This window comes from Elgaria multicarinata, chromosome 5 (assembly GCF_023053635.1).
Source record: "Elgaria multicarinata webbii isolate HBS135686 ecotype San Diego chromosome 5, rElgMul1.1.pri, whole genome shotgun sequence".
Classification (NCBI taxonomy): Eukaryota; Metazoa; Chordata; class Lepidosauria; order Squamata; family Anguidae; genus Elgaria; species Elgaria multicarinata.
In genome coordinates this window covers 56,890,525-56,913,354 of record NC_086175.1, presented here as the reverse complement: position 1 = coordinate 56,913,354, position 22,830 = coordinate 56,890,525, and the positions used below count along the sequence as shown (strand labels likewise).

The 22,830-nt window shown below is 41.1% G+C and overlaps 1 protein-coding gene across 3 annotated transcripts; it reads right to left on the bottom strand.

Annotated features, from left to right (window-relative positions):
- Positions 1-544: 544 nt before the first annotated feature.
- On the bottom strand, positions 545-22,814 carry TXLNG (taxilin gamma). Of its 3 annotated transcripts, none has more exons than XM_063126420.1 (10): positions 22,699-22,814; positions 15,517-15,829; positions 14,938-15,029; positions 13,529-13,699; positions 11,053-11,247; positions 9,942-10,061; positions 7,772-7,846; positions 5,418-5,510; positions 4,952-5,047; positions 545-4,140 (listed from the first exon to the last, which is right to left on the bottom strand). In XM_063126420.1, exons 2-10 carry the CDS (start codon positions 15,824-15,826, stop codon positions 3,814-3,816), a joined length of 1,479 nt encoding a protein of 492 aa, XP_062982490.1. In that variant the 5' UTR covers positions 15,827-15,829; positions 22,699-22,814; the 3' UTR covers positions 545-3,813. The 3 variants fall into 3 exon arrangements, with proteins under 3 accessions (XP_062982490.1, XP_062982492.1, XP_062982491.1); XM_063126422.1 differs by lacking the exon at positions 22,699-22,814 and adding an exon at positions 18,930-18,950; XM_063126421.1 differs by lacking the exon at positions 22,699-22,814 and adding an exon at positions 16,304-16,395.
- Positions 22,815-22,830: the final 16 nt, after the last annotated feature.

The following is a 22,830-nucleotide window of genomic DNA, read 5'->3' as shown; positions in this document are numbered from 1 at the left end:
AAAGACTGCCACCAGCACATTTCTCCATTGATAGCCAGTACAGGTAAAAAAATAGTATTGCTTTAATGCATGACACTCCCACTTTTTGCCCAAACTTAACATTTGTACTGCTAATTTAAAAGGAATGGTTGGACAGCCTGATCCATTGCAGTTAATCTTGTTGCCTTTTTCAAAGGTCATATCCTAGACCTGAAGATGGCTTAATTTGTGTACGAGGAGATTATGCTGGCAACTTCAAAAGGCTCCTTAATTTATCATGCCCTATGTGTAACCACTAAAAATGAAGGATTGTAGCACTATTGTTTCCTACTCCATTCAACTGGCATTTTTTAAAAATTTAGATACTGTTATAGTTTTGGTTTCTATTCTGAACTTTTAAGGGTTATTTTCTACAGAAATACAATACTGCATTGTTTACAGCACAGTTCATGTGTTGGCTTAATGCTTCAGTAAAGTGATGAGCACACATGTATAGACAAGCCCAACAACAACAAATCGTGGCGCTTATTTGAGGGCTCAAGAATAAAACACACGGAGTCTAGTATATTAAGCACACATATTTACTTAATCTATACAGAACTGAGTAGATAAAATTTCAGATTCACATTAGTGAAAAATCTCTACAAAATGTTCCTGAAAAGCAAAAACAAGACTGCCTATTTATTCAGCAATTCCCTCCTCCCTCCACCCCCGGAAGCAGGTATGGGTTGTAAAAATAAAGCAGAGTGTTCAGCACAAACTAAATTTCTGCATCACGTTTCACAGTTATTTCCATCTACAGTCTGAAGAGGTAGATTTTCTGCAACACCTGAGAATTGAACTGTAACATAACCAGGAATAATGTAGAGGGGACAATGGATTGGAAAGGTGCAGCCCTAAAATGAGTATGTAAATACACTTAAATGACAGGGTGTTGGGCTTTGGAGGTTCAGTATGAGATTAGTTTAACATTCTAGGCTTACTCAGCTATCAGTGAGGCATCCGAAGCCCCAGTTACGTAATAGCAAAAATAATAGTAATGCACTCCCCCTATACTTAACACATCTGATATAAATTAACTGCAACAACTGTAAAGGAATAGTTTAATATTTTTAAGAACATGATTACTGGTTTACACACTGTAAAGCAGCTGCTTGCAGTAAGCATGAGTTGTAGAAGTGAAGTGCACTGTACAAATCAGCTGGAAAATGGCAGTGCAATACCCAATGGGTGGCAGATCAGACTAAAGCTGAGCTTGTTCTATACTAGCCCTCTCACCGGTCAATGTATGGAATGCCTTGAGGCTTCAGGAAACAAAGTTAATACCACCAGGACTTGGGAAAAACAGACTGGGAAGGGTTGCATGTGCAAGCATTTAAAAAAGAAAGACGACATCATCATCCCAATTCCTTTATCTTTCACAGTGACAGTAATCAATACTTACATTGATGTTTTCATCAATTGTCAATCAAAAGCAGTTTTTAATTGCAACAGGATCCAAAACCTTGCCAGAGACAGAGCAAGGATTAAGCTGTTTCACCAGTTTTGGCCATAGATAAAAAGGCAACCAAGTACATGGTAAAAAATATCCAGAAACTTTGCAGTTTCTACTTCTAACATGCATTCAGTTACAAATTCATTTTCTAGTAAGAAAAAAGAACCCTTTCAGGTTCCTTTTTTGCACTTTAAATTTAAAACTTTTTTTATTCCGTTTAATATGCTTTAAAATAGTGATCAAATTTGTTTAATTAAAATAATTTCTCTCTGGTACCCATGACCAAAAAGTTAGGATTGGTAAAACCAAATTTTCCCTTCCTCACTGCACACCTCCAACCAGCTATGCTAACTTTACTGCAGTTGGAATACACACATACAAACTGCAAATACAATTTTGAGGAATAAAACTGCCCAGTCTCTAAATTAAGTCCCTACACATGTCAATTTGATTTTACTCAGTGGTATGATCAGATATCCAAAATGTTTTCTTTATCCTTTATTTCCTTTTGGATACTTCACTGTACATTGTATCAGGTAAAAGGTAGCACATCTTAGTATAGCCTGAATATTCAAGTAATTTGCAACTAAACAAAGAGCATGAGTAGGCAAGGAGAGAGTCTACCAACAGTTTTATGTTTTGAGTCACAAATCTCTCAAAAATGAAGACCAAACAAGGTATTAGAAATGGGGATATTTGTATTTCCTCAAAATAGCAACAACTAGAAAGCTAATACCTGCAAGCACTTAGCAGCAGCTTCTGATTTAGTAGCACTCTATCTACATTAACAAAAGAAACACTTTTGGTCCCAGTCTTTTAAATAAAAACACAAATTTGGATTATGGGAGAGGGGGTATCTGGACTTGTCCAAGCAAACCTACATACATAACTCTAATCACAAAGCAACAGAAATGAAATGGAGCCTTACTTCCTGTACATTAGTTGACAACATAAAAATTGAAGTGCCGAATTCACCAGTTAATTTATAGATACCAGAAGGCACTTTTGCTTACAGGTGTCTTTTGTTTAGTTAGACACTTTACTTTACAAATAGCAGTAGCTGAGAAATAGGATCAGAGTGTTCTCCTGCCATCCATTATGGCTGAATTAGATACACTAATTTGTGTATTTAACAAGGGTAGATGGGTTTTCATGAAAACATTTCCTGTCAAATCTATGCATTATGATTTAGGGTACAATCCTATGCATGTTTAGACAGAAAATAGTCTTACAACTCTCAGCATTCTCCAGCCAGCCATGATGGCTGAGGAATGCTGGGAGTTGTAGGACTTTTGACCTAAACATACATAGCATTGCACCCTTACTGTACTGTCTACTAAAGGGACCAATACATGGACTGACATTGCCTATTACATCCAGTTTCAGTGAATGCATTTGTACATGCTCACTATTTCACACTAATAGGTAGGCACCAAACCTAGTGAAGCCCCAAAACAAAGGTAAACTTTTATCTAGCAAGCACTAATCAAAATCCCACTGCATTTTGTAATAATGAACAAGCTGCAACTATACACATGCATTTCTAGACAGTAGGCTTTATGTTGCAGCTTATTTTATTCTCTTTACGGAAGGCAGCAGTGACCTCAAAATGCATTTGGATTTTAGTTAGTGGTTGTTTGGATGAAGCCTGAGTGCCTTTGTTTCTTCATTTTAACAGGTAGGGCAACAGTCACTCCATCTATGAACTGACCGTGCAGGACAATCCTGAGAAATCTGAGAGTTGTATACCCTGTTTTTCCAGTTGCAAAATTACATATATTTCAAAACTGTAGGTAAGACTGCAGCTAAATTAAACCCTGTAAGATTTTTCGGCTTTGTTCATACAGATATTAATCTAAAGAGCCAGTCATGCGCTTCCATTGGTCATCACATACCCAATAATTGTTTACTGTAGTATTTGGTAATTATAATTCAATACTAAGCCTTAATTTTCTTAACAGAAGAAAATATTTTCCCCCAAACTAAGTCTGCGACATTCTGGTCACAATTGTTCCCCTGACATGATGTCAAAACTGTACATGAGACTTAGTTGTGGTGATGTGTATTATGGGGTCAGAAGGAAGGAATTTGCATGCATCCTTTATGATAGTTTTTTTTAAAAAAAAAACGAGGCAGATGTGCAACACAGTTGTGGAAATTTTATAGATAAGCTATTCAATAGCTGCTACGCAGCTTCCTGTACCAGGCAAGTTCTGTTCTGTTCTAAGAAAATACAGATATGGTAGAAAAAGTAAGAAAATTTTCACCACAAAACTAATAGTTACCACCACCAGTTAAAGTTATACACAAAATATATCTCTCAATACAGTGTTTACACTTTAGTCAACAAAATCTGTGGCAGGAATGGAACCCGGGCAGACAGTTTTTTCAGAGCCTTCATTTGCCACTCTTGATTCAGCATCTGGTTGGATTCCTTCTTGCACTCCATTAGTAGAAATCCCCAGCTTCTCATGGGAGTTGAGTGTGCATGACTGCAACACGTGTACACCTAGATCGACATCTGCTTCCCTTACAGAAATCTGTTCTTTAAGAACTTCCACCTTCTCATTCAGCTCATTTCTTTCTGTTTGAAGAGCCCTGCACAACTTTTCCAAACGCTCCAGTTTTATTTGGAAGCCTTTATATTCTTTGTCCTTAACAGTTTTCTGCAACAAACAAAATAATGTATATGATCTGGGTGGCATTTATACAACGTATTCAGAAACATTAGGTTGACAAACCAGAGAATTGCACAAACAGCTTTTATGGTGACTCTCTTGTACTCCTCACTGAAAGCTTCTCAATTACTCTACATCCAAGATGACCAAAATGCCTCTTTTGATATTTTCCTTGCAAGACTGAAGTCCACCCTTCCCTTTTAGTGGACTACTACTCTAATATAATGAGTCTATATTCTAACTCTTACTCGCTAGAAGGCATAAATAAAAGTTACTTCTGTTAAAAAATAAACCTCTGGTAACTATGGGTGATGAGACTTTCTCACTCTTTCTCCCTGCAGTCCTTTGTGCTACCCGGAAATCTGCCCTGGAAGGTTTCCCGGGCCACTGGAGGAAATCTTGAAGATGTACCGGAGGATGCAGAAATTGATACACTTGATACAGCCTATTTTATGAGTGGATCAACACCACTGGATAGAACCCTATTTTAAAAAAAAACCCAGAAGAGATTTAAAAAATCCTTACATAATGTTTTAAGAAGGTTACTGGCAATAACTATTCAAACGACACATGGAATAAATTTATTTACCAAGACAGCCAAATATCTGTATAGAACATAATTCCAGCAACTTTATCCATTAAAAAAATCCCTAAAACCTTCCTCAGCCACTTTTATTCAAGTCTGCTTTCCAATGGCTAGTTTTGGTCTACTTCTCACATTGTACAAAGTCAAACAAAACAAGCGACTTGCCCAATATCCAAAGCCTTTGGGTTTTTGATACTGAGAAATGATACTCACTTCTTCAGCCATTTGCAGGAGAGCCTTGTTGTTGTTTTCCCATTTTGTACGCCAAACTATTATTTCTTTTTCCAGTTTTTTAATCTTCTTGGTCATCTGAAATTAAGTTATGGTTTCAAAGCATTTATTTTTAGCAAGTTGCCAGAAAATTAACATATGCCCTTAGAACTTTGTCACTTAATTTTTTTTTTACTGAGAGATTTCAAAATGAGATTCCACAAGAATCTCTTTCACACAAAATACAAGATCTGGCTCATGCACATTTAGTCAAAAATTTATTAAGACCTGCAAAGATATATTACTAGAGAAGTTATTTACAATGCATTACATGTATACGTCTGCTGAGAAGGAAGTCCCATTAAATTCAATGGGACTTAGTCCCAGGTAAGTTTGTGTAGGATTGCAGCCTTAAGAGTTTCTTCCTTACATTTACCACATTTTAAAAAAATACTGGTAACCCAAGTACCTTTTCCATCTCTTGTCTGAACGTTGTGAAAAGTTCGTTACTCTTTGCCATTGTTGTCTGGAATTCCTCAAATTTATCCATGTACAGAGAAAGCTGAAGAAAACAATACTTAAGTCCTCTACATAAAATATTTAGAGTTAAATATACCATATAGTAGTTATACACTGGAAATGCCCCTGCATTCTAATTAGCAATGTTTGTAGTTTCAAAAGACTGGACTCTGCTTCTGTGAGGACTAATACAACTTCTTAAGTTGGTGAGAAGACTTTGGTGGCTTTCAAAGGATAAAAAGCTAAGGCATGCCAGGTTAAAAATCCATAAATATCAGAAGATTTCTGGTTTCCATTTTTCCCTTGATGTTTATACCAGTAGTTTTATGTATCCCAATTTTTAAGTACCCTCAAATATCGTCCAAACTAAACACTGACTCTTCCTGATCATCTCAGAACCAGATTAGGATACCTAATCCATATTTAATGGATACAAATTTGATTGATTTTATAGTGTATAACTTGGGGGGGGGGAGGTGTGGTCCATGTGCCACAGGCAGCCCCAAGCCATATCTGTCCATCCCCCCCCCCCGACTCTTGCAAGGGGGGAGGAAAAATGCTTTAGAGCAGTGGTTCTCAACCTGGGGCACTCCAGATGTGTTGGACTGCATCTCCCAGAATGCCCCAGCCAGCAGAGCTGGCTGGGGCATTCTGGGAGTTGTAGTCCAACACATCTGGAGCGCCCCAGGTTGAGAAAGGCTGCTTTAGAAGCATCTTTCCTAGAGGATCCTAGAAAGCAGTGTTCAAAGGCTCCTGCCATCTTCCTATGGAGGCTTCCATGGCAGGAACCATAGCGATTGTTTCTAGAACATCCCAGCCCTCCCTGTTATTTTCTGACAATGTTTCAAGTAACCGAGAATTGGATGTCAGGATCCTTCAGTAAGAGAGTGGACTAGAATGGTTGGGTGACTTGAGAACGGAGGTTTCTGGGATTAGAGTTGGGTTCATCTGATTAAGCAGGTGCTAGGCCCCTGAAATGCTCTTCAGTATAAGGTGTGCATGTGTGCGTGAGTGAGAGCGCGCACTCTAGTTGTGTATGTGAGGATTACGTGAATGTGCTTGCATATGCACGTTTTGCAGGCACACACACATTTGTGGTCCCTGATACCCCAGAAGCCACCCAATGCTGCCCTTGGGGCTGAAGAGGTTGTACATCTCTTGCACAAAATTATGGTGCCTTACATTTCAAAGTGCTGTGATAAAAGAGAAGGAACAAGGAGTACATGTGTGTCAGGGTTATCAAGTGTGAAGCTCTCCTCTCCTCTATATTTTGATTTCTTTAAGCCGACTTCAAGTTTACAGCTGACTCATAAGTACAACATGTTGCTACTAGGTTCATAGTAGAAACCAGGCTACAACACCTGAAGAGAACCACGTTGCCTACCCACATTGTAAGTAGTTCCCAACCCATTCTGGTGTAGACTTTGGCAGGGGAAATCTCCCAAGCACTCTGACACATATTGTCTTCCATTACCATGTGACAGGAGGAGCTGTTAGCAATACTGAAACACAATGGGAATTATCCTAAAATACTGGAGCGATTTAACAGTACAAATACATTTTTGTGCACACGCTGGCTTAGCTTGTTACATTCTTACATTGGTTGTGGCCCTCTATTATTTTTTTAAGCAAAATATGTCAGCAACTTCTCTTCCTAAGTAGCAAAAGGTCACCCTGTGTAAGTATCATAGTGGAAGTAGACAATGATTATTTTAGCAGTGAAGGAAAAAAGAAAAGGTCATACTGCAGCAGCATTTAGACTTAAGTAGTACATTAAAAATGAGAACTACAAACAATGCATAAGATCTTATTGCCACAGGGTGGAACCTTTCCATGGTCACTGTAGTTAGTTAGCCTAAGTGAGCCCCTGGTATCTTATGGTATTCTAGAGTGGGGGGGGGGAACCCCCCAAACTTTCCATTTCACCAGGTGGGGGGAGGGGCAAATATACTCCCTAACCTCGGACCATACCACATTCAGGGCTAGATATGTAACTTTCTGTTCATCTAGTCCCAACGCTCAGAGTTAGAGGGCAACTGCAACACAGTACTACACTGTTATAGTTCAGGACTAGGATAACAGGAAGCTACTCGACTAGCTCCAGAACCCAGCAGTCTTGCACCATTATGTGGAGGGAATTCCTCAGTTGTTTATATTGCCTTCCTTGTGGGTCCTCAAGGTGTTTCAATTATGAATTTCTAAAAAAATTTTTTTTTAGAAGCTGAGACACAACACGAGTCAAACCAATAATGACTCATTAAGACCCTTAATATAGAAAAATGGTAAAAACAGGCTTTAACGTACCTGTTGTTTTAATTGAGCTTCTTGTTGTTTCATCTGTTCACATTTGTGTCTGGACTCAGTAGCCTCTTTTAGTAGCTGAAGAGGAAGAAAATATTATATTGTCTCTGCAATACTTTAATATTGCTGAAGAATGTACATCACCTACATGTTGCTAAGCTTTTATTCTTCCTACTATATGAAAAACAAGTTTACAATTGAGTTATATTTGCTGGAAGAAGTTCTTATCTGCCTCCGTTTAAATTAATAGTCAGTCTTTAAACTTAACATGAACAAATGGGATTGCGTTTACATTGTACTTATGGAGCTGTATCCAATGATGCACAAAACGTCTACTGCTAGCGGAAATCATGTTTTCATCCTTGCACATATGTCAAATCCAGGATTTTCCTTGCACAATGCATTTGATCCTCTTTGCACAAGGTGTTCTGCAAATCACTGCATAACTCATTACGCCTTCGTTAGACTAGTTGTTGCTCGTTCTAGTTCTGATAGCAGTTGTGAAACCAATAGCAGAACACCAACTCCTGTAATTTTTCCACTAGCAGAACACTGGGTATAGAACCCAGAACAAGCACAGGTAGTGTGAGAAACACCTAGTTTAATGGAGTCATAATAAGTTGAGCAATGGCTTGCAGAAGCACAAACCAAGTATTGCACAAGGATAAAAATAGGGTTTCCACAAGCTTTTCGCGAGCAGAATGATGCCATTGGATACAACCCACATTCTTAAAGGCAACTGAAGGGGTGACATGCAAAAAGCATAACTGAATATCAAAATATGAAGGTATTTAGCCAATCTTAAGTGATTCTTTCCAGGCAGTCAGAAATTCTGTTTCTACAACACTACTGCTGACCTTTCATTATGTGGGGGCAAAAACTTAGTTTGCTTGTGAACTAAAGCAAATGGAAAGTTCTGCATTTACACTGGAAAGATTAATGCCCTGTGGATCATACTGTGTTTGGAGCTCTAATGCTCTACAAGTTACCCTAATCTTGCACTACCAAAAAACAGATCTAATAACTATAGAATATTTGTCTGAAATACTGCATATTCATTGTATTACATGTTTTGTTAAACATTTCACTATTAGCAACCAATGTTTAGCAGTTTTAATGCCTTCAGAAAGATGCTAAGCATCCCAGTCCCCAAAGTTTAATAAATCTATATTTTGTTTCTAGCCAAAATAAACCTTATGAGGTGCATTTTGTATAGCAGTCAAGAACTATTGAGTTAAATCCAATGTTGTGTAAGTGGCCTTCCACTTGCAATATGTGAATTTCCATCCCTGCCCTGCAGCGCCCCCCTATTTGGGGCTGCGTGGGAGATCGCAGGGGGAAAGGGAGAATTCAATCCACAAACAGTATCTGTTCCGCTGGTGGAAGGACAGTGTTGGATAAAACCCATTATTACTATGTGGGCATTTGAAGCTAAGAAGCAATGGTACCAGCAAGATAGATAGCTCCATACATGATCTATGCTATATATCCTATTGTTATAAATTTATTCCACAACAGTGTTTATGTGCTGATACTTAAGGGTCAAACTCTTCTTTCTGAAGAGACTTATAGGAGCATAGGAAGCTGTCTTATCCCAAGTCCATCAGTACTGTTCATACTGACTGGCAGTGGCTCTTCAGGATTTCAGGCAGGATTCTTTCCTAGCCCTACCTGGAGATGCCGGGGATTGAACCAGGGACCTTCTGCAGGCAAAGCAGGGGATCTACCCACTGAGCTACAGTCCCAACCATACTCTGGGTTGTTATGTGTGAACCTGTAGTGCCTGAATTTGCTTTCCTTTTCCCCCTCCTCCTCCTCCCTCCCAATCCCCTTTCCTTTTGTGTCATGTCTTTTAGATTGTAAGCCTGTGGGCAGGGACGGTCAAGAAATACTTTTGTAAGCCGCTGTGAGAGCCTTTTTTGGCTGAATGGCGGCATAAAAATGCTTAAATAAATAAATAAATAAATAAATCAACACAGATGACTTACAGCGAAAACAGTGTTGGCACATATATGGAGCTGTATTAAGCACTATCTGGAAGCATTTAAAGAGATTAATTTACAACTTGTTCTGATGATAGGAAGAGGTATAACACACCCAACTGTATCAATGTACTAAGAGAGGGAAACTTGTTTGTATCCAAGTCCTTTTCATATAACCAGAAAATACTTACAAACTCCCTCTCTCTCTGATGCTTTTCTTCAGCTTCTTTTATAAGCTGTGTTGTTTGCTGAAGTTTAGCATCCACTAGCTGCTGCTGTAGTTCTTTATGTTTGAAGACTTTGTCCATATGCTAGAGAAAAATATTAACGTTAGTAAAAAAAAGAATACCTAAGAAAAATAGCAAGCAAACTTTAAAACTGAGTATATATTTCAAAGTCTAGTTTTGCTGTGGACCACCCTGCCTCCTTGGCTCCCTTTTTCATCATGGCTTTCTACCTTGATTAACGAAGTGGCCACCACCACTTACTAAGAGCCAGGTTTAACTTGGAAAATATGTCCTAGCAATCTCAATACCTCCAAAACTACCTTCAAACAGTGACCACGGCTACTTACTACGAACATACATTTAGGATGCAACCTTGAAAACATTAACTAGGGAGTAAGCAGAGTAGGATGTACTTCTGAACAAACATGCATGGGATCACACTGTTAAGCAATAGCTGCTGCATAGATGCAACACAATGCTGTGCACAAAAATTCTAAATCTAACACAGACTATAGGCCTCTATGGTGGCTGAGAAACAGCGTAGCGGAAGTGTCTTTGAGGATTTTTTTAAGACAATAAATTAGCGTGATATACAGAACCTGCCTCACAGGGTTGTTGAGGAGAAGAGGGGCACATGTGCCAACCTGAGCTCCTTAGAGGAAAGGCAGAATAGGGTGAAACAGGCAGAGCATCGATACAATAATTCTGCATAATTGGTTCCCAAGCTGAGGTAAGCAGATTTTTTCTCTTTGAACAGTTATGAAGGCCTCCTAAGGCATGGATTTTGATCCCTAACTACTTTTGAAAGCGTACTTCCTGCTACTGCATTTTAAGAGTAAATTTGTTCAAGCAGAGTTAATTATTAATTTCATCATTAATTTCAAGTTGTCACAATATTCCAAAATGAAAGAAATGAAATGCCATTACATTCCACAGAATACTGACATCTAAAAATATGAACTCCATAGAATAAGTATGATAAAGGGAGACAACTTTATGGAAGCAGGGTTAAAAAGATATTGTAAGAATGTGTTTAGGTAAAGATCCTGATGGATTGCTAAAACAGTTTACTTACTTCTTCTCGCAGTGCATATTGTTCTACGAGTTTCTTCAGCTTCTCCCCCAATTCAATATTTTCTTGGCAGAGCTTTGCATTGTGTATGCCATGCTGTTCCAGCTGAGCCTGAATTTCATTTAGCGTGATCTGGAAGTGTGCAGTTGCTTCTTTACGCCTTTCCTCCTCTTCACGGGCTTGTTGCATGTTCTCTTCCTTTTATCCAGAGATTAAACAATATACTTTCACTAATCTTTGTAAACTGCCCAGAGAGCTTCAGCTATGGGGCAGTATATAAATGTAATAAATAATAATAATAACAACAACGTGCTTTTTCAATCAACTCTTGGCTATCAGTAAGAAATTGCACACCAATGTCATCTTTTAACAGTTCAGTCTTGGAATCACGCTGGTTTCCAAATCCCTGCAAGAATTCACCTGCACACAGATTGATCTGTGCTCTAAAACAGCGCACAGAAGCTTTTCAGCAGCTCTGTTGTTGAGCCATTACCAGGCTGCAGCCTCTTAACTAGAGAAGTGGTGGCTATTCACTTGAACTTGGAAAAGAAAGCTTCTTATAAAAAAGCTCCTTTGCGAATTAGGCTGGTTTCTGATAAGAGCCAGAAAGTCTGTCTTTGGAGGGGACCAAAGGATGCTCATGTCCTGCAAACGGCAGTATTGATTCTCACTATGCAATCAGGGAAGATTCGGCTTATCCTGTCTGTAATTAATCTGAAGCTACTTAATTGAATAAGATTGTCTGGATGAATAAGAAAAAAATACTAACAATCAATCTATCATGAGATAATCTACAGTTATAAGATATGCATCAAATACCAACACAAAGTCCAGCACACTGACCTTGTCCCAGCCTCCAAATAGGTGAGACAGGCTTCTTCCTACATTGAAGCCCAAGCCAGAGAAGTATACAAAAGAAACTCTTGCATCTAGAACTAAGCTGGTCAAACTTGCTGAGTGATAGGTGTATAACGTGACATCAAAATTACAGCTTCTACTTAACTATGACCCTGTTCAGATGGCATGCTAAGTCACAGTGGTTAAGCACTTTGGCTTAGCTTGTTGTGTGAACCATAACTTAGCATGTCATGTGAGCTATTTCTAACTAAGATGGCTACATAACGTTCTGAACACTCACTAACCATCTGCTGCACAAGGGTTAACGGCCTGAATGAGCCCAATGAAAGATCAAATGATCACATCTATGCAACACCTGAAGTGTGCATTTTGTTTACAGTACATTTCCATGAATTGGCGCTAATCCAAAGTGCCATTTTTACACAAGCAGTTTCTAAGAGAGATGGACATCAGCTTCGTAGTAATTCCATGAAGTCCTCACAATACTATAGCTCTTAGGAAAGTCTGGAATGGGGGAGCCAAACTGTAGCTTGGACTAATGGGGTGCTGTCTGCACAGCTAGGTTGATGTTGTCTCACCCTCCTCTCAGACAAGTTTCTTTGTTACTGACAGAACTGAATCCCAAAGAATGATGCTAGACAGTCAGGGAGAAAAACACAACCTACCTTATTCATTAACTGCTTTCCTTACAATTGCTCTAAAGAAGCAGCAGAAAAGCAGTATTGCTGATATTGGTATTTCTGAAACATGCACTGAAGTGGTAACACCGATTAATAGATATACATAGACAAACTTAAGTTGGGACTTATATCTATATTTGTTGTTCCAAACAAGTCTCAGCCTGGGGAACACTATGGAACTGAGAGTACCCAGACTATCTGCTATTAGAAAAGCAGGATTATAGCACCATAATTCCTACAATGTGACAAAGCTATTGGCAACTACTGGAAATCAGAGCCAAAAAGCAACTCCACAACTTGGCTAGAGGACAAAACTATGCACCCCGATTCTCAACACCTTCTCTAAACTCCCTAAAAAGCTTCCAGTCAGAAGGAATGGAAATCTTAATCAGAGAAGGAACCATCAATCTTTTTTCATTTCCAAGCACAATCCTGACCCACATTTTTAAGATACCTTCACAATGATCATACATCGATCATACACCCACCACTTTTATTTCACTACCTACCCAATACAATCTTAATCTTCTCAAGTATTATTAGTACATTCATGGATCCTTCCAAAACTTGTAAAAGTTTTGCATTAAACCCACTTAATCTGAGTTTATATTTGGACGCAAAAACTTCTAACTGAAAAGGTTCTGCCTTTCTTTCCAGCAACTTAACTCTGCACTCCAGTAGAAAACATACTAGCGCACTGGTTCACAGACAAATCCTCCAGGGTGCAAAATAAACAAGTGGACAACTGCTCGATAAGCAAAAGTCTTCTTCGCTACCAAATATTAATGAAGGAATAAACTAAGATTGGGTGCTGAACAGCCTGTATTTCTATCCACTTCCAATTGCCTTCAATGTTTAGAAAATATTCCATGCAGCCAACCTATTTTGACAAAACTATATTGCTCTCAAAGCCTGTCTATTCAGAAGCATCTCAAACTGACCTTTAAAGTCTTATTATGGCGTTGAAGCTCACGACAGAAAGATTCCAGTTTGCTGCGTGCTAGAATGGCCTTGCTGTGCTCACTCTGCAGGTGGACCTTTTCTTTTACAACCTGAGCCTGTTTCTTCTGCAGCATCTTCATTTGTCTTTGAACATTGCGGCTCTCCTCCAACTAAATGAGAGAAATTAACAAGGGTAGAAAGATGTTCTTCAATGAAGTACCTTAGAAGTGAAAGGTTTTTCTGATGCTACATCCCCAAATACTGACTGCATTTATTTTACAGCACAAGTGGCAATTATGAGATACAAAACAGAAGGCAACTTCACTACTGCAATATATTACCCACGTTTCCTTCTATAATACTTCAGCATACATGCATCCAGGTAAGACCAAAGAGGATCATCAGGTTCTGTTACTCAGAGGATGGAAATCCATCTACCCCTATTCTTTAACATGAAGCTTGGGCTAAGGCAGTGATTGTGTCCTTATCGCAACAGCTAAGCTACTACAACCCTTATAACTGTAATGCTTGGTTACTTTACCATAGCACATGGTACTACCTTGAAGACTTTGTGGAAAACAAACTAATGCAGAACACAGGAGCATACAACAATGAGGCTGAATCACTGAGGGGATGTTAAAACCGTTGAAGGTCTAAATTATTTTCCAGACAAAGTTCACGGTGCTAGTTTCTCTGTAAAGAATTCTAACACTCTGCAAACCTTCCTTCCTATTGCTTCACTGTGAATTAAAAAGAGGTTTTACCAAATCTCTAGCCATAGCAAATGGCAGGCAGTGCTAATCAAGAAGTGCACACACAGAGACATCTTCTTTAGCTTTACCTCTAACTACAGAACTCCCGGCTCAGGACTGCCATGTTCTAAACATTTTCTGAATGCAATAACTGTAGGCATGATCACACATGTGGGCACACAGAGATTGCCTGTTCAATGCATACATGGGGATTCACCATCATGCACAAAATGAATTCCCCTTGTACAAAGGAATAGAGAATAGTCATCACACAAACAAATCTTTCTGCTTCGAGGCACCTTAGCCAAAACACACCTAAACATTTCTACCTTTTATACATATTCCAGTTAGAGTGTTAATGAATGAAATACTGTTGTAACACACAATTATAGGCTTTCATTTCAATAGGTAAAAATAAAAATAAATTAATCAAACCCCCTTTTGTAATAAAGGCAGTGCCAAAAAAGATTTATACATGAAAGACATGTTTTCCATGATCAAGTTATAAGCATTTACCAACTTAGTTCTTAAAGTATTTTCAGAGTAAATACATCACTTTGTTTCTACTAATTGTATGAACACATTTATGTAAACTCTTTGAGACTTAATTTGCAGCTACTGAGAATACATGTGACTTTAAATGTGGTACATATTACCAGATCAGCATATTTCTTGCAGAGTGCTGCCAACTTTTCCTCTGGAGTAGCAAGAGTATTTAAAGCTTGCATCAGTAATAGAACTTCTTTTCCTATGGATCAGTAAGGAAAGTATTTAGTAAAATGATTAGAATGTTTACAACTGTGCTTTAAAAATACAAATATTAGGCACAAGTATTAACAAAAAAGCAACAAGAACTTTGATGCAACACGTCAGTTAAATAATTTGTAACACAGCTACAGAAAAACACAGTATAAAAATAGTCTTCATACAGCAGAAATATTGCCTTTGATTAAAAACCGCCCAAGTACTTATCTTTAAAATAGATATAGAGGATTATAAAAACAGAGACATTGAGCAAAATACCATGTAATTACTTATCTGAACATTGAACCCCTTTCCAAACTAAGATTTGATAAATTGCTTCTTGAGTAATAAGGTAAATAAAGGATTAAAAAATCAATAATGTTTAAGTACGCTATCAAGAAGCATAAACAATTTATCTATTTTCAATGCCAGAACACTAAACATCAAAACCAAGAAACAGCTGTTTATCCTACTTCTGTACAATCATATACCTAAAGTTTTCTCTTTGTTTTTCTCACTTTCTGGGTCTTGCTGGCCATCAGGTGGGTCAGTACGGGTTTCCTCCCTTCCTGGCGTTTCCTCTCGCAGTTCTGGAGCACAGTATGCATTTCCCAACAGTTTTCTGTTTCTGGCAATGTAATCTTCCATCTCCTCCAACGCACCTGCGTTTTCTGTGCCATCACAGTTTGTTTCTGAATGCTGCAGCATTGTATTCAGTGCGCTGCACTTGCTGTTCCTCAGCTGTTCTGGGCTGCTATTTCCAAACTCACAGATTTGCGATTCTTCTATAGTAAGCAACATACACTAGGAGGAAAGAAAAGCTCAAATTACTTAAGGGGGAAAAACACTCCGTATTCGTCTTAAGAGTCCTTTGAAAGACAACACATATCCGCGACATGAATACCCCGCACTTTACACCTATCACAGCAGGTCGCCAGGGCTGCAAGACGACCAAATGCCAGTGGGCAACTGCGTCTCCTGCGCAGCTCCTCCATGCAATCCCACGCACTTCCTTGGAAGAGAGTCCCACGGAGTTCACTCCACAAATGCCTAAGGTGTGGGGCGGGGAAAGCGCGGCGGGAATTCGTCAGTTGCCGCTGCTGCCGCGACCACCAAGCCGAGAACCTGGGAAGCTCGAGGCTCCTCAACGGAGCGGAGAAGAACAGGAACGACGCGGAGGCACGAGGACCACCCGGCCCCTTTTGCCCAGATGCCCGGCTGTTGCTCAGCCGAAGGCTGCTGGAGTCAGAGAGAACCGGCAGGAGCAGCTGCGGTTACCTACAACCGCCACCTCCTCCTTCTTCACCAAGCACCCGAGGGACTGCGAAGCCGGAAGCTCTTTTACCGGGGAGGGTTAGAACGGCGCCGGAGGGGAGGGGAAGGACTTCCCGTCCTCCTGCGCAAATACCCGGCTGTTGCCGAGGCTACGCCTGGTCGCGGGCGCGCCAAAATGGTCCTGGGGGCGGGCGGGCACGCACGCACGCACGCGGGCGGGAGAGTGCGCTGCGTCTCTGTCGTCACATCCGCTGAGCGAGACCGGAGGAAAGACCTTCCTCCCACCGCCGTCTCAAGAAGAGAGCAGGGAAGGTCGAGAGGACTGGTCTGGACGACGGCACGTTACTCCGGTAAATAATTGACGCAGAGGTTGAAAGTGCATTAACAAACGCTTGCTGCGCATAATCGTACCCTACAATCAAGCGATCTCTTCTTGTCTTTGCTTTCGGCTGCCTGGTCACTACCCTTCTGTGCTTCGTGAATTAAACAGCCCCGGAACTGTTGCTTCATACACAACTATCTAGTTCCAGAAAACTCGTGCCGTAAGAAAAGTTAAATCTTGGACGTGTTCCAAGACTTAAGGCGCAATCTTATACACGTTTGCACAGGAGAGGGTGGGGGGAGTCCTACAACCCCCAGCCAGCTATGATTGGCTGGGGCATGGTGGAAGATATAGGCCTTTTTTCTATCTAAACGTGCATAGCATTGCACCCTTAGTTTTTGCTACATCTAACCCTAATTTCTCTATCTGCGAAATACTTAAATGAGGTTCAACCGAATTTCTCATGTTTGCTTCTATCACGATTTATTACTAATGTGCTTTTCTGGATCTGCAAACATACTAAACGTGTTCTTTCCTAATCAACTATTAAAAGTGAGCAATAATATGAGAACAGTGTATTTCTGTACAGTCCATCTCTATACCACAGGGAAATTTAAAAGTTATTTGCAAGTCTGGTGTAATTACTTCAGCCTATTAGTCACAATTTAAAGGTATTTGTACAGGAGCCAATTAGTGAGACTGTTTGTTAGACATTTTGTATAATATAATATCCTATACAAAGGACAGAAATAAATAACTATTCAAGTCATACTTTACTTTCAAATTAAATCATAATAAATCACCTAAAGATCAATAACCAAATTAGATTTTTCTCCCAGCAGTCTATACATTAGTTCTTGAACAGAATAGAAATGGAACAAGTCAAGAAAAACATTCTTAAATAGGCTCAGGATATTGGACACAATATACTGGAATTTGGGAAACCTTGTGTTATCTTGGCTGTAATTTGTTGCCATATATGAACGTGAGTGGCAACTGGGTATAGCATCCTAATTTTAATCAAGATGAACACGGTAGTCCATCTTTTTTTGGGAAAAGTTAAAAATTGAAATTCTATATTTGGTGGAAATTTCTATTGGCAAAAATAGTATTTAAAATGGCAGGATATATCCTTCTAGATCCTCCTTTTTGATCTTAAACTGATAAGGAGTTGTGATGTCAGCATCGGCTAGGGGCCTGCAGAAAGACATTCAAGCTTGCTAAACATGTTTATTAAGCATAGGATTGAACTTTAGGATTGTAGCAGCACCAAGGTCATTTTGAAATTGCACTGGATTCTTGACCTGTGAACTTAAGGCTATGCATCACTTTTTTTACAAAGCAATGAAAAAACTAACAATTCTGCAGTCACACAGGCCTATCATTAGTAAAAGCTACTTTTCAAAAGAAATCTTAGTTATTTCCCCCCACCCCCCTCCCAGGTAAAGTAGTGACATTTCACACTTCTAGTTCAACAGCAGCTCTTCCTAAAGAAAGATCTGGCCAGTTCATGGTCTAGTAACATCTAAGTTAGATGACTGAAATGTGCTTTATGTAGGGCTCCTAATGAAGACTGCTTGGAAATGAGAGGTACTCATGTGGAAACTGCTGTTGACTAGTTTCATAGAAAGGAACGTCTTGTCAGTTCTTAAAGAACTTTTGTTTTGACCTTTAAAGCCTAAAATGTCTGGTACTACAACAGCTTGCTCCTATAGGAACCTACCTGGCTTTTGAGATCGTTATTGTAGGTCCAGCCAAACTGTTTAAAATCTTGCAAAATGCTGTCAAGGTGATGCATACCATATGCCAGCAAATTTGGGAAACACAAGAATGGCCATCAGATTGGAAAAAATCAACTTATATCCCCATACCAAAAAAGGGAAACACTAAAGAATGTTCAAACTATCGGACAGTGGCACTTATTTCACATGCCAGTAAGGTAATGCTCAAGATCCTGCAAGGTAGACTCCAGCAATTCATGGAGAGAGAATTGCCAGATGTACAAGCTGGGTTTACAAAAGGCAGAGAAACTAGAGACCAAATTGCCAATATCCGCCGGATAATGGAGAAAGCCAGGGAGTTCCAGAAAAACATCTATTTCTTATTGACTATTCTAAAGCCTTTGACTGTGTGGATCATAACAAATTGTGGCAAGTTCTTGGTGGTATGGGGATACCAAGTCATCTTGTCTGCCTCCTGAGGAATCTGTATAATGACCAAGTAGCAACGGTAAGAACAGACCACGGACCAACGGACTGGTTTAAGATTAGGAAAAGAGTATGGCAGGGTTGTATACTCTCAACCTACCTATTCAACTTGTACGCAGAACACATCATGAGACGTGCTGGGCTTGATGAATCCAAGGCTGGAGTTAAAATCATGGGAAGAAACATTAACAATCTCAGATATGCAGATGATACCACTTTGATGGCTGAAAGCGAGGAGGAGCTGAAGGTGAAAGAAGAAAGTGCAAAAGCTGAGTTGCAGTTAAACCTCCAAAAAAAAAAAAAAAAAACAAGATTATGGCAACCAGCTTGATTGATAACTGGCAAACAGAGGGAGAAAATATGGAGGCAGTGACAGACTTTGTATTTCTGGGCGCAAAGATTACTGCAGACGCTGACTGCAGCCAGGAAATCAGAAGACGTTTACTTCTTGAGAGGAGAGCAATGACAAATCTTGATAAAATAGTTAAGAGCAGAGACACCACACTGACAACAAAGGTCCACATAGTTAAAGCAATGGTATTCCCCGTAGTAACCTATGGCTGTGAGAGCTGGACCATAAGGAATGCTGAATAAAGGAAGATAGATGCTTTTGAACTGTGGTATTGGAGGAAAATTCTGAGAGTGCCTTGGACTGCAAGAAGATCAAACCAGTCCATACTCCAGGAAATAAAGCCAGACTGCTCACTTGAGGGAATGATATTAAAGGCAAAACTGAAGTACTTTGGCCACATAATGAGAAGACAGGATACCCTGGAGAAGAGGCTGATGCTAGGGAAAGTGGAAGGCAAAAGGAAGAGGGGCTGACCAAGGGCAAGATGGATGGATGATATTCTGGAGGTGACGGACTCGACCTTGGGGGAGCTAGGGGTGGCGACGGCTGACAGAAAGCTCTGGCGTGGGCCGGTCGATGAAGTCACGAAGAGTCAGAAGTGACTGAACGAATAAACAACAACAAGCTGTTGGTGCCCCCACCTTCTTGTGGATGGCTACCAGTGACAGGGGAGCACTTCTTTGTAATAGCCCCTCTTTTGAATTTCCTTAATCCTCCTTGCCTGTCTACCAACTTCTCTTATGAATTTAAGACACCAATTAAAACTTTCCTTTTGATTAATCTTTTGATATTACCTGAAACTGCTGCTATTGTTGTATAAGCTAATTGTTTTTGTACTAATGAACAGCCCTTATTTGATTGGTGCTTTTATTGCATTTTTATATATTGTAAACTGTCTTGAACCAATGGCTAGTAGCACTAGGTGGATACAAGTATTTTAAATAAATAATTAAAAGGGAAAAAGGATGGTCTCTCTTGCTCTCATACCTTACACACTTTACATCTCTAGTACTTTGCCACATCTAACCCAGTGTGCCTTGCATTTACTATGTTTTAGCAATATTTACCACTTTGCCTAAGCTGAATTTACTACCAAAAATTTATAACGAATATACCAAGTATATACCTCAACAGGTTTGTTAACTGTGGCAAGTTTCCCGCTGTCCTCTGGCAATCATGATAAGCCAGACTTCCTCCGAACTTTGAAGTGGTAAAGGTGGGTTGGGATTATCCCTGCAGCTGAGCAGTTATCCCTACCTGCTCCTCAGTTCCAAGGTTAGGAGGAAGATTGGAGGGAGGGCTTCCTTGGCCTCCACTGCACAGAGGTGCCCTGAGTGGCTGTATCCAGCAGCAACTAAGCAGACATGCTTTCAACCTGCTTTTCATGCAGGAAAGCCTAGCTGCTCTTATCACAAGATGAAGTTATGGCCACTAATTTGGATGGCTTCTCCTGGAGGAGAAGGCTATCAATGGCTACTAGTTCTGTTGGGTATGTACTACCTCCAGTCACAGAGGCAGTAAGCCAATGTACACCAATTGCTGGGGAACATGGGTAAGAGGGTGCTGTTGCACTCATGTCCTGCTTGTGGGTTCTTGGTCAACAGCTAATTGGCCACTGTCTGAACAGAATGCTGAACTAGATGGACCCCTGGTCTGATCCAGCATGGCTCTTATGTTCTTATCTCTTGCTCACCCTCTGGACATCACAGCAGCAAGGAATGGGCCCACAGTGCTGCCTAGAGAATGTGAGCAGACTCCCCTGCCTGCTTTCGCTCTCCCTTTGTCTGGTCAGTGCATCATAGAGAGTTGGTCACTGAAGGAGCAACCAGCTTATCCTTCCTCATCTGTCCTATCTCTGAATGGTGTGGCAGTGGGGATCAGGCCACCGTATTCACTCCTCCACCCTATCCAGCAGGTAGAGAAATCACTAAGTAGGCAGAGCATAGCAGAAAAAAAGAGCAGGTGAGTAGTCAGACAGCAGCCACCATCACTAGCCCAATCCTTGGTGTCTAGAGAAACGAAGGATTGAGGAGGCAGTGGAATTTCAATTTAGTAAGTGAGAGGATGAGACAGCTGCTCCTTCCATGACCAATTCTGTATCCTACAGCATGAAGAGAGAGGTGGCTGCTAGAGCTCTTTATATAGACAGCACCAGGGCCAAATCCAGCTTGATGTGGTGCCCAGAGAAAATGAACAAGAGAGGTGAGAGTAGTTGCTGCCTTTTCTTGCTTGCATGCTTCCCTGCTGGTCCCCATAAGCATGCCATTCAGAGAGCGTGCACGCACACAAGCATGAAAGAGAGTGGTAGCTGCACCTTATAGAAGCTCCTGCCTCATCATCACTTAGATTTTTCTTCTCCCAATAGGAAGGATTGAGAAATGGAAGGTTGCTGCTTCATCAAATTGCTCACCTCTCTCTTGCCCCCTTTGGGCACTGCAGCATGAAGAATTGAGCTTGGCTACCCAGAGGGAGAAAGCAAAAGGTGGCTGCTCCTTAGAGCCACCTTGGAGCACCCTCTCAGTGGGTGGTGTAGAGGATTGGGCTGATGCACCCAATCCCTACCACCATGGCACTCAGAGGGAGAGCACAGGTGAGTGAGAGGATGAGGTGGCTGCTCATTCAAAGATCAATTGCTTCATCAATTATGTTGCATGGCCCAGTATGGGGGGGCACGAGGAGCGGCTGCTCACATTCTGCTTCAAGGCAGCACTGTGGGCCCAATTTTCCCGGCCACCATGCTCAGAGTAAAGCAGCTGCTGCCTTTTCTTGTTTGCATGCTTTCCTCCTTTCTCTTTCTCCTCAAAAAGTGGCAGAATTCAAAGATGGCTATGTGCTGATGGTGAGGTTCTAGGGTCTTTGATGGCAGGGCTATCCTCCCTGCAGTTTTCTATGCTCTTCTGCATGGCAGGGGAAAGGAGAAAATTGCAATTCCTTGTATACTGTCTAGTCTCCTCACCAATCGGCTGTTTTTCCTTCAAAAAAGTAATAATTCACAGGATTAAGGACTCTTTTCCAAATATGTGCAGTTTGGCCTTTTCCAACCATCAGGGCTACACCAGGGTCACCTGCCAGCCCTTCTGCGGAGAAGCGGCAAGCGCCCCGGGGTTGGGGGGAGGGAGAAAGACGAGCACGCAAGAGCCACAGATGCGGCGAAATGAGGTTGTTCCGGACCCATCTCGCAAACAGCACTCCGTGCCAGCCGAGCTTCGCTTGCTGCGCCCTCGAGCATACTCTGACCAGGTGTCCCGGGCGGCGGCGGGAGGGGGGAGCGTCACGCGCAGGTCGAGCTGGCGCCTGCGGTGCTCCTCCCGTGCAAAGGGATCCGGGCCCATTTCGTCATCGGAGCCTGCAAGACGCATCTCGCTGCCTCCCTCCCAACCATCCCCATTTCGGCTTGGGCACCGAAAGGCCAGGAAAGTGTGCCTCTTCCCCGCGCAACTGGGCAGCATCGTAAGCCGCGTGGAGTCGAGGTATCCCCCCGGGAGGGGAAAGGAGCGCGAAAGCCGAGGGCTCTTACCTCAGTGGCGCTCTTCGTTGCGCACGGCGGCGGAGGCGCTGTTCTGCCGCGCTCTCGCTCAAGCTCCTCGGAGCACCTTTCGGTCTCCGCCGCAGGGCTGCCTCCGACACACGCTAGTCCAGCTCTGCGCGC

Coding starts and splice junctions, on each gene's coding strand:
- TXLNG (XM_063126420.1), bottom strand. CDS start 15,826: ATGTTGCTTACTATAGAAGAATCGCAAATCTGTGAGTTTGGAAATAGC. Junction 5,511..7,771: donor AAGCTCAATTAAAACAACAG/GTACGTTAAAGC, acceptor TGTTTTCTTCAG/CTTTCTCTGTACATGGATAA. Junction 4,141..4,951: donor TCCTGCAAATGGCTGAAGAA/GTGAGTATCATT, acceptor TGTTTGTTGCAG/AAAACTGTTAAGGACAAAGA.